The 18658-nt window shown below is 40.2% G+C and overlaps 1 protein-coding gene across 2 annotated transcripts in view; it reads left to right on the top strand.

The window, feature by feature from the left end:
• The window catches only part of gtf2ird1 (GTF2I repeat domain containing 1), a 39459-nt gene that overhangs the window by 5624 nt on the left and 15177 nt on the right, over nucleotides 1–18658 (top strand). Inside the window, exons 2-14 of one of the 2 annotated variants that reach the window (XM_084075045.1) lie at nucleotides 1239–1368; nucleotides 1856–1997; nucleotides 3073–3249; nucleotides 3987–4170; nucleotides 6868–7175; nucleotides 7891–7986; nucleotides 9132–9215; nucleotides 10682–10865; nucleotides 13432–13457; nucleotides 14334–14466; nucleotides 15308–15351; nucleotides 15798–15878; nucleotides 17295–17420. In XM_084075045.1, coding sequence (XP_083931171.1) covers nucleotides 1243–1368; nucleotides 1856–1997; nucleotides 3073–3249; nucleotides 3987–4170; nucleotides 6868–7175; nucleotides 7891–7986; nucleotides 9132–9215; nucleotides 10682–10865; nucleotides 13432–13457; nucleotides 14334–14466; nucleotides 15308–15351; nucleotides 15798–15878; nucleotides 17295–17420 — 1711 coding nt within the window. In that variant the 5' untranslated portion in view covers nucleotides 1239–1242. Of the gene's footprint in view, nucleotides 1–1238; nucleotides 1369–1855; nucleotides 1998–3072; nucleotides 3250–3986; nucleotides 4171–6867; nucleotides 7176–7890; nucleotides 7987–9131; nucleotides 9216–10681; nucleotides 10866–13431; nucleotides 13458–14333; nucleotides 14467–15307; nucleotides 15352–15797; nucleotides 15884–17294; nucleotides 17421–18658 lie in introns of both variants that reach the window. The other variant, XM_084075044.1, reaches the window with a different exon arrangement.

The following is an 18658-nucleotide window of genomic DNA, read 5'->3' as shown; positions in this document are numbered from 1 at the left end:
ATTTCAAGCCCATAATAAGTGAGGAGGGGCTAATGTTTGCTGTGCCCTCGGGGGAGGCAGAATTAGACAGGCAATAGGCTTGGCCAGACTGGTACAGCTGAGGCCATCCCTTTCCCTACCTCTCCCTGTTGAGTCTGTGGTTTGGGCTTGCCGGAGGCTAGTATAATGGCTCCCAGTGTCTGGAGAGATTAAAGGCCAGAGCTGCATTGTTCAAATGCCCCGAGATTAGTTTCCAAGGAGACGGATTTCAGTTGCCATGAGAACACAGTGCCTGGATTTAGGTTTGCATTTTTCCCCCAACAACTTTTATCTCTTTCCCACTTTTCTTTTATTTACAATGTACCTGTTTATTTTACAATAAAACATACAAACAATGTTTAGGCTGTTTGCTTATGATTTTAAAATCCACCATACTTTGTCCTGTATGAGCCATTCAGATCTACTTTATAGGTTAGTTAGCTTGTGGACGATTGAATGCAGGAGGTCCTTTTTGTTGGGTTCTCATTCACACTGCTGCAGCATTTCTTTGCACCTTCGAAGAGACCCATTGGACTTAATCTGAATGAGCTTTAGCCCTAGTTGGGTGACAGAGCTATAAGTAGCTGCTTTCAAATAGATGTGACGGATTTAGATATTAGCACATTAAAATGGGGCTATTAAAAACACCTTTAAAACCTCTTAGATACTAATAACACCCCTGTTCCCTTTCCAGAACAGTTCACCTGTCTGGAGCCTTAATATCAAAGTCATACGTGCTTACTGTTTCTCAAAGTCAAACCACACAACCAACCTGTTTTCTTATCAGAGACTAATAAGTAAATAAACCTTTTTTTTTTTCATAAATGCAAGCGTCAGCAGCATACAAACACACAGGCCTACATGCACGCTCTCAAGCCCTCTTAAAGGAGTAGTTCACCCAAAAAAAATCCTATTTTCTATAAATTACACATGAAACCTTGAATTCATGGAGATTTCTTTTTTTTTGTCGCTTTCCTAAACCAATACTTTGATGACCGGGTCATCGGTCAATAGGAGACTCTACCGGAGACCCCGCGGCCACCGGTCATCAAATTATTGGCTTAAAAATGCGACAAAAAACAAAAAAATCTGAGATCACCATGAATTTAAGGCTTCATGGGGTTTGTAATTTATAGAAAATAATAAGTATTTGTGTGAACTTCTCCTTTTAATAAGAGTGTGGTAGGCTGACCTAATAGTTTTGTGCTGGTTTCCCACAGAGGTATGGCTCAGATGAGGAAGTTGGTATGTGAGGGCGTCAGGACCAACTCCCGGGCTGAGGCACCGGCTCCGCTGGTGTCACCCAGACAGGAGATCCTCACCAGCCTGGTGTCAGCCTTGGACTCAGTGGTATGTTTCAACTGTTGTACAAAGTTAGTTACATTCTACTGACAAGTGACAATGACTCGTCAATTAAGAAAGGGGAACTGCGTAGGCAGCTTTGATTTCACAACATGCTTTGTCATAAAACATTTATAGACACAATTTATTAAATTAGATCAAATTAGCTGATCTTTGCAAGTGACCCGAAAACCTTTAATATCAATCATGTTATTTTGCTGTAACCTTTCTATCTTATTTTTGTTTTATTGTTATTATGGTTGAGGAAACATATAATATTTCCTCAACCTTAATGCTGTAATGCTTAATGCTATAATGCTGCTGCCAGCTGTACTGTGTGTGTAAACTCCTTGAACCAAACATGACATGGAAGACAAATGATGCCGTTTAGAAGACCAGTCTTCTTTATGATTTTAGTTGTACACTTTTTTGCATCTACACTTGTTACATGTGCCGATGCATTAACTGACGGTTGTATCCTCTCCTCTCTCTGCAGTGCATGGCCATGTCGAAGCTCAACGCAGAGGTGGCGTGCGTGACAGTGCACGAGGACAGCGTCATCGCTGTGGGCACAGAAAAGGGCAGAGTGTTTCTCAACTCCAGGAGGGAAATCCAAACAGATTTTTACAAGTTTTGCCGTGAGTGATGCTCTCTTGTGTGCCGTTCATAGCCGTTTACTTTTGTATCATCAGTACCTGAGATTACTATTGTGTGTCAGGCCAGGTCTCACCAGGATTTATCAGCTTTGTTATTGCATGAATGTCAGTTCAACAACTATCCACAACATTTTCTACCAGCTATTTCCCCCTAGTACCGCAATAGTTGTATAAAATGGTCACATGAGCAAATGGCTCAATCTCACAATTTGACCCTTTGCAGCAGTGGTTTCCAAACTGTTCTGGATCAGGGCCCACTTGAAATCTTGACAGCGTTCTCGGACCACTTAACACAGCAGTCTTTTCACGGCTTTTCAAGTGGTCAGCCCAACCATCTGACCCACCCATCTAACCCCACCCAGCTGACCACTTAAAGGGGAAATCCACCCATTTTCAATATTTAACTATGTCATTAATATAGCATAAAGGAGTTGTGTGGAAATAAGAAAAAAGTTCCCCCCTTTCTGTGTTGCCTTGAAATGGAGGATTGATTGTGGGTTTAACATTGCAAATTACAACATGATGAGTCATCATGTTGTAATTTGCAATTTTAACGATCAATCAATTGATTGTGTTCTGGCTTGGATCAATAGAACTAACTTTAAGTTCCTAGTTTGAGTTTTGGTATAATGACAGATCATTCACTCACCCTAAAATCTTAGTGTTTTGCCAATTATTTGGGGACCCACTTGCAATCCTTACAGCCCCACCAGTGGGCAATGGACATATTGCATGTCCATATATGGGCATATTTGTCCAGACAACTCATGCACATCCATATTATAATCCACCGTCAGCGGACAGACAGACACACAACTTGAATTGAACTTTATATAGTAGATTGAAAGCTTATGATCAAGTTGAAAGTTTTGGCCGTGCTCACAATTTGGCCAATGTATACTCCGTCGTATGACGGTGTCGCGCAACCAAAAAAACAGCGATCCACAGGCTTGTGGATCGTCTTTTTTCGGTGAGCGACGCCGGCACGCAACAGAGTATCAATCAGGCTTAAGCTTGACTGAGCCTTGCAGGATTTGCCTTTGTCATGTGGTTGCAGGTGTGCCCTGTTTGCACACGTTGACGACAACGAATGCCCATACCAAAGTCCAGGATGGTGAGCTGGTTAAGATGAACAAGGATGCTGACCACGGGAAGCAGAGAACTCCGTCGGACGTCCAGTCCAACATCTTCGTCCTCAGGAAGATGGTGGAGGAGGTCTTCACTGTTCTTTACAGTAAGAAGTCTGCTCTAATTAAATGTGTGTTGCTAGCTTGGGACCCCATTAAACTCTTAACACAGTACACGGTATCACAATGTATTACAAAATGTTGCTATTGCAACATACATTAATTAATATCAGATTACTTGGACTTGCTCCTAAAAACAAGTTTAATTACTTAAAATGTGTTCAAATATAACCCATTAGACCTGGAACGCATCTGTGTCATTTTTAGATTTGAGATAAAAAGCATTATTTTACACTTTGGCTATTCAAAAATAGCAGATATACAAGCTCGTAGCACGGCACCGAGTGCCGCGCTACGAGCTTGTAGATCTGCTATTTTTGAAAAATCTTTGAATATAATTTTTTTAAAGCGAACCTTTGTAATTTCGGGGGTCCTTGACATGAAAAAGTTGGTGAACCACTGATATTATAGCAACATAAGTGTTTCAGAAAACTGTTAGGATTTAGAAGACATTTGTAGATGCGTTCCCGGATTGAATGGGTTAAGATAACATTATAACTTAAGATGTGTAGTTGTCCGCTATAAGAGGGACATGTTTTTTGGGGTGCCTGGTGGCTCAGCCAGTAAGTGCGCCTGCTCCTTGTGAATGCAAGGACCCGGGTCTCAACCTAACCCCCGTCTTGTCTCGCGATGAGACGCGTCGTGAGCTTTTACAGAAGTCTATAGTGCTTAAGTCAAGTGGATGTGTCATGTGCTAGCTAGTTTCTATGTTGTGATATACAAGGTGAGGCTTTGGGGAAGAGCAGCCTGGTTCCTGTGCCTTATGAGTGGCTCCAGAAGGACCCCAGCTCTGTAGTGGCCCACGGCTTGCCTGAGGGAGTTGGCCTGAAGAAGCCCTCGGAATACGACACCAAGACGTTAATGAAGATTCTGGAGCAAAGCCATCGCATCCAATTCACAGTTAAAAGGTGAGGCCCTTAAATGTCCTTTGATATGAAACTCACATTGTGCATCATCACACATCACTGCCACATAAAAAAATGCACATATATATATAAAGGTAGGAAACTAGATATAAGGGAGAGTACAGAAAGCAAGACAACATTCAAGCTGTATACTCAAAATAGGATAGAAATACAAACCTATACAATTATGATTGTTTAGCCGTCCGCAAAGATAGTTGGAGGTCATCCAACCTCAACATCTTCATTTTAATGCAGCCGTGCTCATTTCCTTTGTTATTTATCCGATGTAGAATCAAATATACTTACAGGAAAAGCCTTAATATACTGTTTAGTGGCCACCTCTCAGTTCTACATCCCACACGTTATTCATCGCAATGCAGTGCTTGATAACAGCATAAAGGAGATTATGACAAAAATAGAGTCTGATGGTAAAAATCTGACAGGATCTGTGTTACTGCAGCAGCAAAAGCTGCAGTACAAATACATGTGGTTAACGTTAACCTGTCATAATCCAGGTCCTCCTTTTTAACTAAGATAAAAACCTAGACCCTCTTATGATTTGTGGGGACAGTTTTAACAGATCATCAGCAATAAAAGCCTGTGCAAGTACCCCGTTTTCTAAATACAAAAACAAAACATGAAACATTGCTCGGCAGGCTCTGCGGAGCAATGCTGGCAGAACAAGCCAAATATGGCTTAGATTTCGTGTGATGTGAATGCCTTAATAATTAATCGAATCGGCTTCTAACTGACAGTCAGCAAAACCACCAAATGGTCCGTCTATTTGTTGTTTAAAGTCATGCAAATAATGCAGGCTTATGCATATTTAGCCACGTTCATTTTTGGAAAAACTAAAACATAAGTACTGTGGCTGTTTGAAGGATCTCATCTCCATGTGTTCTGTCTCTTAACTCATAAGTGCTGTCACATGTTATATGGTAGAACGCATTAAGGCTAAGGCCTTAATGCCACCCATTACCTCTTTTAGTAGGTAATGGGATTCAATTTAAACTAGTGAATGCCTTCAATACATGATGACACATTCCAAACAAGCAAAGAAATGAATAAAATGTGATTTGCCCTCACCAAAAGTTAAAGCCAATTGTTCAGATTTACTGCGAGCCCTAATAGCCCACCTTGTTTTCTCATTCACACGGTCACATAGTTGACCTGCTATTGCTGTTTCGGGATGTTTTCATGGCAGTGCAACTCTGTTTGGTTCCCTGGTTGCCTGGCTTGTTAAATGGAGAAATAGACAATTAGATTATAGGCTTGAGGTGATCCTAAATGTTTAAAGTATTAGTTCATACATGGGCAACTGGTGGCGCAGGGGCCACATGCGGCCCCCACATTCACTTAATGTGGCCCGCATGTTAATATCGGAATACGGATATATTATTGATTTCAGCTGTTGCCATTGCAAACACGGTAACAAAAATGGCTTTATTTACTTCAGTCTATATTAGTAGCTTAATGACTGGTATTAAAATTATATTGTCTTTTTATATGTCCAATGTATTTGTATTTAAGTTAACATAAGTATAACTAAATGCATTTAAAATTAAATAAAAATGTTACTTATCAGGATTCCAAAACAGCAAAAAAAAATCAGGATTCCAATTCAAAAATAGAAAAAATAGCAGATCTACAAGCTCAAAACGCGTCGCACTGCGACGTGTTTTGAGCTTGTAGATCGGCTATTTTTGCTACTTTTGTGTGACATAGAATGGCCTGGCAGTATACAATGTGGCCCTCTGGAGTGAGTGTGGAAATATAGTGGCCCTCTCCATCATCAAAGTTGCCCTCCCCTGTATTAGTTAGTTCAACAATTAGAGGTGTACTGTACAAGAAGTAAAACTGACCAGACATAATATTGGTAATTTCTATCACGTACTGTCTACATTAATGGAAAATGTGTAATGGCAGTGGTGCTCAAGACTGTAGTAGAAACACAATCATAGCTGATACAGAATGAATGGGGTGGTTTATGAATGACCCTTTTCACAGCAGACATTTTGACAGGTAACCTGACGGTAATAACATTACTTGTCTGTTTCATTTTTTGTGTTATTGTGAGCCAGCATGGACAGCTCACTTCATGCCGGTAGGCTTACACAGAAACACCTAAATGAAACTCAACTACAAATAACATCATTATCTTCAGCTGGGTTAACCCGTCAAAACGTCTGCTGTGAAATAGGGTCTGTGGCACCAATAAATAGTTTTACGTCAAGCCCTGGCAAGTACAAATGTATGTCGGTTAAGCCTATTTTGTGAAGAGTAGCTGTAATGTCCTTGGCATGTGCACTTGTTGCTTCTTGACTCGTGTCTGTAGGCTGGCTGCACCTTTCCATTACTTTATTTTTCGATGAATCGAATAATTGAAAAGGGTGACTTTTTTGTGTTTTATTTTTTATATAAATCAACAAATCAACGTGAAAAAATGATATTAGATATTTTTCATAATAGACTAAGTTTGATGTGATTAAATCCTGTTTGATACGTCGTTGTACACCAGTGTCTTACAAAAATAGCCGATCTACAAGCTTGAAGATCTACTACTTTTACTTTTCTAAAATTATAACATTTCCCCCCCAGTCGATATTTTTTTATTAAATTCGATTATGTTTTTTTTTAAATAATCACTTAAATAGATTAGTTTGATTAACTGTACTCCGATACGTGTCTTTTTGCGCACAGGCCAACAGAAGAAGTGTCTCGAGAGGCCAAGTCCAGCACTGACGTCAACCACAACTCCTCGCCAGCGGTCATGCCACAAAGCAGTCACGGGCCGGGCAAGGGCACGACGGCCCAGGCCGCTACCACGTCGAGCCCCGCGTCCACAAGCAACTCCGTTCTGTCCAGCTTCCTGTACGGCATGCCCATGTCCTCCAAGCCTCACCCGGACGGCACGCTGGACCTCAAACCCACATCCCTCCTTAATTTGGGCAAGGACAGACTGGGCACCTGGGCAGCAGGGGCAGAGAAGGAGGGTGTGACCAATAATGGTAAGATGGCCGTATAAACTAGGGTTTATAACGACGAGATCTAAGATGATTGTCGTCGCTCATATGCTATGTCTTTGGATGGCATTCATATTTCCTTCAATGTACTTAGAATTTATGTCGTTCTACTAACTCACCTAACCTGTTAAAACCGGGAAAGCATCTGTGTCATTTTAGATTTTAGCGTTGGCCGGGGTCCCCCAGTGCCCCACTCCTTTTGTCCTCTATGCCCAATTGCAAACCATTGTGAGCATGTAGATCTGTTGTTTTCACCAAATGTCTGCGTGTGCGTGTGCGTGTGCGTGTGCGTGTGCGTGTGCGTGTGCGTGTGCGTGTGCGTGTGTGTGTGTGTGTGTGTGTGTGTGCGTGTGTGTGCGTGTGTGTGATGTCCGGAAAATGTTACGGTTTTCTGTCTGGCCCCTTGATGGCACTGCAGGGCGAGACGTAGCTGGCATCAGTATTGCTGTTTAAATCTTTGATAATCAAAAGCAGAAATGGCTCACTGAGACTAAGGGACACTGTTGTTTGAGGTTGTTTTGTGTGTGTGTGCGTGTGTGCATGTGTGTGCTAACACATATATGTGAAAAGGTTCACCTAAGTCAAATCTCACTTGAGTTGACTGCTGTTTTAGAATGCAGATATTTAGTTTTTATTTCAGCTGTAATAGACATGATGTGTTTTGTCTCATACACATATGTTTTGTCTCATATGTTTTCAGATGAGACGACAGGTCTAGCCGGTGAACTGGGACAGAGCCCTCCTGGTATCCACATATCCAAGAGGTTACTTTTCTCCATAGTACATGAGAAATCAGGTAATCACATGGTAATTACGCTGGAATTCAAACGGTAGTTGTTGTTTTTTTCTTTCATAACTGGCTGTCAGTAAAGTGGGATGGACCTCCTCAGACAATGTGATTGTACGATTTTACGCAGGCATAGTTTCTTAATATTACATCTCTCAAATTAATAATGAATAATGACTCATTTTGGCATACATAACAATTTAAGGCCTATGTACTTTGTTGTACGACAAATGATAAAAAAAATAAAAAAAACGATCTACAAGATCACAATGTGAGCTTGTAGATTGTCTATTTTCACTATTTCTCAAATGTTTTGTGGTGGAAAATGTTTTTTTAAATGTTCACTCATAATGATTAATGTCGCAATACACTACGCTAAAATAACCAGTATTAATGTATGGAAACCCACCTAAATTAGAAAACATGTCACATTTGAAGCCATTAGTGTCGTTTACACATTGACATTAGTCAGCAAGCTTGCTTGGAATGGCAAATACAAAGTAGTTTGTATAATTGATACTGTGCTATCCCATATTCTTCACGTTACTATTAAGCTTTTTCTTAGGTCTTTTAATTAGTTTTTGAAACCTGTAGCACTTTGTCATTTCCAAAAATGTAAAGTGCGTTATAAATAAAATGTATTATTATAATTATTACTAAGTTAAGGGCTTTGCAGACAGGGTGCGATTTTTCGCACGGAAAAAACGGACAATATATTTTTTTAAATGAACACATGGTTCTCAATGACCTCCTGCACACCGGCTCCGAATTTACCGTGCGGCGATGCGATGCGGCGATGCGTTTTTTTTCCAATCGAACCCAGTTCGATTTGTGCGTCTTTTCGCATGCGGTAAAAACTGATTGACTAATCGCACCCTGTATGCAAAGGCCTTAACTGTCTAGAGTAACCTGAAACAGTAATCGGAACATCTTTCCCATTCAAGCTTTCAGAAGATAGAGATGATTAAATCAGGATAAGACTACAATGAAGTCTTGATTTTACTATCAATAAAACCCATTCAGATCTTGTCTCTGGATGACAGGTTGCAAGAGCCATGATTATCCCATGATTATAGCAACAACGTGAGGTATTTAGTATTCAGGTTTAGTTCATACCTTTTATTTTCATATTGTTGTTTGTCTTCCCTTTCCAGAAAAATGGGACTCTTTTATCCGGGAAACAGAAGACATTAACACACTGAGAGAATGTGTCCAGATCTTGTTCAACAGTAGATATGGTGAGGATAACCATTCTGTATTCATTTTATTTTTATTTGAATCAATTTAACCTCACATTGCCATTCGTATTGTGAAATGTAGACAGCAAATTTAAAAAAAACCACCTCCTCAGGAAACACTACCCTTCCTCTCTGCCTTGCCTACTTGTTGTCAATTAGTTGGACAAACTCTTGTTTTATTGGATCTTGTATATTCGATACACTTGTTTGTTTTAGCTCTTGCTCATTTGATGTTCCTATTTCTCTCATCTGTTTAAGAAAGTAGGTAGCTGATGTATTGCACTTTTACCTTAGCGCTAGGTATACTCTTAGTTGCTTGTTTTAGAAGAGAATGCACTTAAGACTTCTGGTGATTAGTAGTTCCGTTCCCTACCTATGTTGAATGCACTCATTGTAAGTCGCTTTGGATAAAAGCGTCTGCTAAATGACTGTAATGTAATGTAATGCACACAGTAAAATCCTCAGTGTAAATGTATCGATTTGCAACTCAGAGTGTATATTTGTAGACTCTCAGAGTGAAATTAACACTCAGGATTTGACTGTGTAGCTGTATAATTTTATTTATACCAAGGGAATGCCTAAGGGACATTAGGGTCAACCCTCTTGTTTTGAAATCCACACTGGATGCGTGTAATGGTGGCTGAAGGTCCTCCAATATTAAAATCTAATTTGCTGCCATGAAATATTCATCGCATAAGATGTCAGTGTCAAAAGTCAAAGCTTAGAATTTAGATCTTTTTTTCCTCCTTCGTCAAAGAAATGCCTAAATGAATAAATCTCCACCTCAAATCTGCATCTTGCTGGAGGTAGCTTTTCATCATATGCAACTTCTAAAGTATGTGGGGGGGAAAAAAAAGAATGAATAAAGCATTAGGATCTGGTGTTCAAGTGCACCTCTACTGAATACTAGCATCACAGCCTTCCAGTGGTGGAAAGTAACTAAGTACATCTACTTAAGTACAATTTTGAGGTATTTGTACTTTACTTGAGTATTTACAATTCCCAATTATTTTACTACTACTCCACTACATCTCAGAGGCAAATATTATACTTTTACTCCACTACAATTACTTGAAAACTTTAGTTACTACCGGTAGTTACTTTTCAGATATAAATTATGATATTATGAAACATACATTAACCACTTTAGCCCTATTTTATACATAGGCTATTTGAAAATAGCCGATCTACAAGCTCACAAGGCGTCGCACCGCGACGCCTTGTGAGCTTGTAGATCTGCTATTTTCAAACATCCTACTACTTTTACTTTAGGTATTTCAAGTGTATTTTGATGCCAATACTTTTGTACTTTTACTCAAGCAACATTTTGAACCCAGGCCTTTTACTTGTAACAGAGTATTTCCACATTGTGGTATTGCTTTTACTGAAGTAAAACATCGGAGTACTTTTTCCACCACTGCAGCTTTCTTCTAAAGTCTGGTTCCCCTATCGTTCTCTATCTTTAGCCGAGGCTCTGGGTCTGGACCATATGGTGCCTGTGCCATACCGCAAGATAGCGTGTGACCCGGGTGCGGTGGAGATCATCGGCATTCCTGACCAGATCCCCTTTAAGAGGCCCTGCACCTATGGCGTGCCCAAGCTCAAACGCATCCTGGACGAGCGCCACGGAATCCGTTTCATAGTCAAACGGTAGCGTATGCTTCCAGTTCAGAGTTACAATGGGGTCACTGGGTTCTATTTTGATTGTAAATACCAGTGACCGCCGCAATGCCCTGTTAGCACTTCAGAAAATCACATTTTCTACTTGATCTCACTCCAAAAAATTGATTTGACCGCATTTTATACGGTGTATACCTTCTGACTGTGCTGACTGAGTCTCTGTCACCCCAAAAAAGTACAAAGTTAACCAAGTTGTATACATGTTCCACACACATATGCTGTAAGTAATATTTCTCTAGAGTGTTTGTTAAGTAACATTGTCTCCCCAGCTCTTTAGCAAACAGAAAATAAATGTTTAGGTCGGGATACCAATTTCATCCAATCAGGAGAGAGAACTCACAGGATACAGGATAAACAAGTGATGAAACAAACAAATGGGCAGACACAATTTGAACTGGAACACACACAAATTGAAGCTGATAAATTGGTTCTCTCTCCTGATTGGAAAGGTGGTGTTTTTGTCTCAGTGCTTTTGCACAAAAAGTGAAATTTGGCCTCTGCATTTAACCCATCTTAAAGGTAGGGTAAGTGATATTTTTGGGTATTTATTCATTTTTTGTTAAAAAGGCTAAAGTACTATTTTCTGATAGTGTTCATTGCTACGGAGTTCGGAGCCAATCAGGAGAGAGCACTGAAAATGCATTTTCTGTTTAATAAAGAGCTGGAGAGACATGGGAGACTCCTAATACTGAACAAACACTCCTAAAACAATGAGTACTATCAGAATATAGAGCTATTTAACACTTATTTTAACCAAAGTAAATCACTTACCCTACCATTAGGAGCAGTGGGCGCTGATAATACAGCGCCCAGGGAGCAGTTTGGGGGTTAAGTGGCTTGCTCAGGGACCCTTTACCAGACAGCCTCTCTACCCATTCAGCTATGCCCAAAAAAAATCTAATCTAATCTATATCCCTTACAGCACCTTTAAGGTTTTCTGGCACTGAGCTTCATGCATAATTCATGCTCGACAGCGTTGCGGACCAAAAATAGCAGATCCAAAAGCTTATTGAATTGGGCTATTTTTGGTGCGCAACACCGTCCTACGATGAAGTATACATCAGGCGTTATTTACTGTTGCACAATGTGTTGGAGTTATCTCCTCCTTCTGATATGAACGGATGGCACTAACCAGCTCAGTCTATAGAGTGTGTCAGTTGAACATCTTATTTTCCCCAGCAGGCTGTACCCTGCTGTCAGCCAAATCACTTCCACTTGTGTCAGAGATGACATCGCCCGTGCCAGCACATTGTGCTAATGTTACCCCTCTCCTCCATCCATTTGTTTTAACCCTTTAAAACCGGGAACGCATCTGTGTGTCATTTTAAGATTTCTTTGGCTCTATAAAAATAGCAGATCTACTACAATATACTACAATTTTTTTTTTAATCGTGAAAATGTGTGCAAATCTTTAGTTTGAATATATATATACTTTTTTAAAGCAAAGGTTTTTAACTCAAATCTTTGCTTCAGGGGATTTTACAAATGTCTTCTAAATCCTAACAGTTTTCTTTTTCCTAAAGTTTTTTATTTATTTATTTTTTTACTTATGTTGCTATATTTTCAAACCCAAATTAATATGTATTTGTCCGTGGACCCCCTCCCATCTAAAAATATTTTGTTCCAGGGACCCCCAGAAGCAAAGATTTGAGTTAAAAATTATTTGCACAAATTTTCAAGATTTTTCTAAAAATAGCAGATATACAAGCTCATAGCGCGGCACTCGGTGCCGCGCTATGAGCTTGTATATCTGCTATCTTTATATAGCCAAAGAAATCTTAAAATGACACACAGATGCGTTCCCGGCCTTAATGGGTTAAGCTGATTTAAATGAGGCGCCAGGCCTTGTTTGAGATAACACGTCTTCTAAACGAATCCTGTGGGCAGCTCATTAGCGTTAATACAATTACTGCAGATTGAAAATGTGATTAATTCTAAATTACATCACTCTCCTTTTGTCATTGAGAGATGTTTCAGGCATGAACCCTGTTGAGTTATTTGATGGGCTTGTCTGAGCTTATCGGCTCAGGCACTTTGTTGACTTTGTACTTTTATCATGAATATAAAATTGTCCACACATACCCTTGATAGTGAACTATTGATAGCGTCATGTTAATGCAGATGTTAATAGAGGCATACAGAGCACTACGTATGGATAAGCAACTGGTTAGAAGTTTTTGTGCTCTTTGGGGAGCCTGTTTGTTGCCACAGGTAAAATAACAGATTTTACCCAAGTTTTCTTTTACTTTCTTTTTTGTTTTTGCACTGTGATGATAGTTAATAGATGTAAAATCATGTTAATTAATTATGTTAATTATGTTAAGTATCTAAGGATCATATCCTGATCCTTAGATACTGTTTAATATCTCCGACATCAAAGCCGCCAGGCTAGGCAAGCCAGCCTGCTGGAGATATGTGCTCTGCGGAGCACCCCTTTCTCGTTGGTCATTGAGTCTTGTCATTGTTGGTGACCAGATAGTTGAAAAGGTTTTTTGAAAACTATTATTAAAAGAATGTTTTCCTTTTTCTATTACAGAATGTTTGATGAAAGAATTTTCACAGGTAAGATTCTAATTAGTTTTGTTTGCTCTCATGGCATTTTCAATACAGTTTCTCATGCACAAGTAATGCATTTCTTTTATAGTTCACATACTGCCGCTCTATTACCTCATGCATTCTGACTCGAAGAGTCTCGATATCATGCAGGAAAATGTGGTGTTTTATGTAATGTCAGAGCCTGCCATGCAGGGTTTCTGTTTGTTGTGAGGACCTGATGTGCAGTGATATTTCAGTTTGTCTTACAAACAAACACGCAGTCCACATCTTTTCAGAACGTGGAAATTAAATTCAAGAATTATCTCTAGCTAAATCAATTTAGTTCCACGACATTGCCTGTGTCACTCGAGTGGGATTTTTTCCCCCCCCAGAAATTACATCCTCAAGGGAACTTGAGTTGGAGCCATAGACCCTGATATGACATTTGGGTTGTAAATAGTCCCACCAGAGATTCTGTTTGGTTTAACTCTTTAAGACCGGGAACGCATCTGTGTGTCATTTTTATATTTCTTTGGCTTTCTTTTGGATTCAAAAATAGCAAATATACTAGCTCTAAGAGCTTGTAGAACTGCTATTTTTGAAAAATAATGAAAAGTTGTGTAGATATTTCTTTTTTTTTTTTTTTTTTGGCGGACATTTGTAACTCAAATCTTTGCTTCTGGGGGTTCCTGGAACTAAATATTTTACAAATGTTCGCTTTAAAAAAGATATAATCCAAGATTTTGCCACAAATTTTCACGATTTTTCAAAAATAGCCAATAGCTATTTTTGAATAGCCAAAGAAATCTAAAAATGACACACAGATGCGTTCCCGGTCGGTCTTAATGGGTTAATAGCTTCCTGCGTTCGGGGGTTCTTCTTCAATCGCTTTCTCTCTTGAAGCTGCAGGCAGGGCTGCCAAGGAGGAGGGCAAGTCTGACATGGGCTCTGCACCCGAAGACGGTTTCCCTGACAACCTGAACCTCAGTGTCCCGCCCGCTACAGTGGATCTGGTCAGCAATCCTCACAGCAGCAGGTCAGAAAGCACCCTTTACACTAGAGCTGCAACTAGCCATTATTTTCTTTCGATTGCTTTTTTAAAATAATCAAATAACCAAGAAGCAGGTTTTTTTATAGTAAATATACTGTATATATATATCGATATTTTATTTTTAAAATATTTATCAACAAATAGACTAAATCGAGACTAATCGTCTAAACTGATTAGTCTCATCAACCATTTAAACCCTATTTTACACTTAATCATACAACGGTGTCGTACAGAAATACAGAAAATCACAAATTTACAAGCTTGCGCTGTAAGCTTGTAGATATTGGTATTTAAGAAAATGTAACTTTTGAATATTATTTTTTTCTTCACGTTTCCCCCCAAAAATTCATTATTTTATTCAAATTGATTAGCGATTATCTTTCATAATCGATTAGTTTATGAGTTTCAGTGGTCTTTCACTTCTTTAGGTGTTCAGACCCTTCCCTAGGAGTCTGTCCAGCCTCAATTGTCTTATTAAGATACTTTTCTACTTGTTCTTCTAGGTACTACAACACATAATGTAGGATTCTAACGCAAAATGTTACTTTTGTGCTAGTACATTTAAATTCCTCAACCACTTACTCTGTAACAAAAAATGTGCCTCAATGGTCTGCATTGTGCTTTGCTTTAGCCCTGTTTTCGGAATTGTTTGGGCCCAATCCTATAATGCATTTGCTGATAGTCCATGACGAGTGCGAGAAAAATGCAACATTTTGACAGTGGAATGGATCTAAGCCATGGACAGAACAAATGCACTCCACTTACACACTTTCAATGTCTCTGTTTTCCAAATTGCAGTTGCTAACTTGTGCAGTTTTTGTTGCAGATCAGCAAGTGCGTGTGTGAGTCCCCTAATTGATTGTGAAGCTGGTAAGTGTAAAGAAAAGCAATGACTTCATGTTGACTTTCTCTTCAACTCTACAAGGCTTAATGCCCCTTGTTATGAAATAACTCCACAGTATTGTACCGCAAAGTGTCACTTCCCACTTGAACACTGATATTTAACCCATTAAGACCTGAGGCGATTATAAAAATCTAAATCTCAACAGTTTTTTGAAAAAAATCTGGAAAATATTTTTTCAAGATTTTTCAAAAATAGCAGATCTACAAGCTCATAGCGCGGCACTCGGTGCCGCGCTATGAGCTTGTATATCTGCTATTTTTGAATAGCCAAAGACATCTAAAGTGACACAGATGCGTTCCAGGTATCAATGGGTTAACAATCCTTGCAAAAGCGCCACTTTTCGCCACCGCTTCTCTCGCAGTCATTTAAAACATCTATCTCACACTTAATTCCCCTCGTCTGTTCCCCTCAGGTCCTTCAGGAGATTGCATTCCTTTGAAGAGGATTAAAACGGAGCCCCCAGATGGGGAAATCATTCAAGTGACTGTGCCAGGTAGGGTGTGCACAGCATTACCATTACCGTTTCACATCATTCAGTTGTTAAAAGTCAATGTGGTCTACCAAAATGCTACCATTCAGTAATGGTCTAACAGCAATGAAAGGTACAATAGGCAGAGAGGAGGAAATCAGAAGGGAATTGCCGTACTAACTGTCATAGAAGTATGGCTGGAGTGGGCAACTAACCGAAAATATATAGAAACCGTCATTTAGAACCAATAGAGGATATGCGCATGCTTAAAGTGAATGGCACATCGAGTGGCAAAGAAACATGCAAAATGAGTTTAACATTGTTTAATGTTGTTTAATGCAATCAGATATGACTTTTCTGTTTGGATGCATGGGCTGTCAAGGCCAGAAAGTATTTTTTTGACACTCAGTAGGCATTCCTGCTTAACTTCCGGGTTTGATGATGATGTCACACGCATATCCTCTATAACCAACTTAATCCTGCTCATATCATGCATTTTGTTCTTATTTTATTTCTTATGTATCAACAAATATTATTATTATTATTTTATCCCGGTTTCCAGAAGGTGGCATACCTGTTTCCTGTTGCGGTTCAGTTTCCCATACCATCGTTTGATTGGCTCGGCAGCAGATTTGAACTGGAAACCCATATAACACCTTCATGTGTGAACCAGAACAGGAAACGGGTGTGCCCACCTCCTGGAAAGCTGGGACTACAGCTATGCACAGAGCCTATTGGTGTTGCTATCTAATCCTCTGTATTTTGTAGTTGCGTTCCTCTGTTGTATTCATTCTATCCAAATATTTAGATTCTAATGGTTATTTTTCCAACAGCCAGGTTCAGCATTTTGAACTCCCCTGCTCTCTTGAGGTCATTGTGGTTCAGGTGCATGCTGTAGCATAAATGTAATCTGTCTCTCGTCTATGACGATGCAGTAACTAAGTACATGTACTTAAGTACAATTTTGAGGCATTTTTACTTTACTTGAGAGTTTCCAATTTTCAATACTTCTACTCCACTACATCTTGGATCCAAATATTGTACTTTTACTCCACTACAATTATTTGAACACTTTAGTTACTAGTTACTTTGTAGAGTTTGATTATTATTAAAAAAACATATTAACCACTTCAGCCCTATATACATTTTGGCCATTTGAAAATAGCAGATCTACAAGCTCACAACGCGTCGCGATTAAGACCCGTCTTTAACCATTAAGACCTGGAACGCATCTGTATCACTTTAGATTTCTTTGGCTATTCAAAAATAGCAGATATACAAGCTCATAGCGCGGCACCGAGTGCCGCTCTATGAGCTTGTAGATCTGCTATTTTAGAAAAATCTTGTTTTTTTTTTGTTTTTTTTAAACTGTTAGGATTTAGAAAACATTTTTAAGAATCGCCTCAGGTCTTCATAGGTTAACTTTCCTTTCCTTTTCAGAGGCCAGTGCGTCCTCAGAGGAGCCCTGCAGTGAGCCTGTGGCTGAGCCGGTGGTACTGACTGCGGGGGCGTGTCCGGCCACAGTCTCACCCTCTGCTCCACACCACCCCCTGGAGAATCACTCAGGTAACTGCAGGCAGGGCCTCCTTTTCCTGTGTGTGGCCGCTTCGTGCACAACGCTCTTTTCACTGCAGCTCCGGGGGGGCCACAGTCCTCACCCCCCCCCACCCCACACCCACCACCCACCACCACCACCACAGACAGCCTGATGCCAGCCAGCTCTGCCAACACGTGCTCTGCCCCATTGTTAGGGAGCTAAATAAGCCGTCACACGTATGAGAACCACTTTTTATTAGATTACTTCCTCTCCCCGCCTTCCCATGCCACCACCCCCCTCACCCCCCAACCCCCTCTAAAACTCCCCAGTCACCACTAGTGTCTACCCCAGTCCCCAACCTTTATATATACCCCACTACCCCTACCTCCAACCTAGTTCTGCTCTTGTCCCGAGATACAAACAATGGCTCTCACTCTGGAAATGTTACTGTGTTTCAGCTTAAGTTACCTGTTTTCATCACTTTAATTTTTCAAATTCCTATCATCATTATACAACTGTAGAACGGGCATAAACCGGAATATATATACCGTATATACTATATATATTTAATGTCTGGTAATAAAAATGTGGAGACAGCCAATGAACAAAACACAATTGGCCGTGTTCCACCCCCTCAAGGGTGGGAGCCCAGTGGGGAGGGCTAACTCTGTCGCTGCACTAGTGACTCCTACAGGTTGGTGAGGGTGCCTGTTCTCAGCAGGGAGTGGAACTGGGAGGAGTAGCGTGTTCCTCCGCACGTCCTCCTGGGGATACTTCTCGCCGACACGGCCGACACAGAGACATTTGCTCGACTGCACCCTCCCTAATACCAGCCAGTAGGGGTCAGCAGCGACAAGGGACTACATACAGTACAAGAGACTTTGGAATTGACAGAATTACTAAATTGGGAGAAAAAGAAAAAGAAAAAAGTGTGAAGACTGATTGTTTGTGCACATTTCCAGATTGTGAGTTCCGTTCTCTCCTCTAGTCCCGTTGCTCAGAGCCGTGGCTAGATTTAGCTCCTTAAAACCCCCATTAAGACCCAGCACACCCTATCTCCTATCCAGCTCAGTATATTCTGTAGACTGAGACAGAGGAAGGTTATCAAGAACATTTGAGTAGACTGTGTTCTCCTTCAACTACATTACTGGCTTCCATATTTTGGGCATGTCATCATACAGTAGTCAAAAATAGCCAATCTACAATCTCACAATGTGTTGCGATGCGATGTGTTGTAGGCTTGTCGATCAGCTATTTTCACTGCATG

This window comes from Gymnoscopelus microlampas, assembly GCF_963454915.1.
Source record: "Gymnoscopelus microlampas genome assembly, chromosome: 12".
Classification (NCBI taxonomy): Eukaryota; Metazoa; Chordata; class Actinopteri; order Myctophiformes; family Myctophidae; genus Gymnoscopelus; species Gymnoscopelus microlampas.
This window is presented reverse-complemented; position numbering and strand designations above follow the sequence as displayed.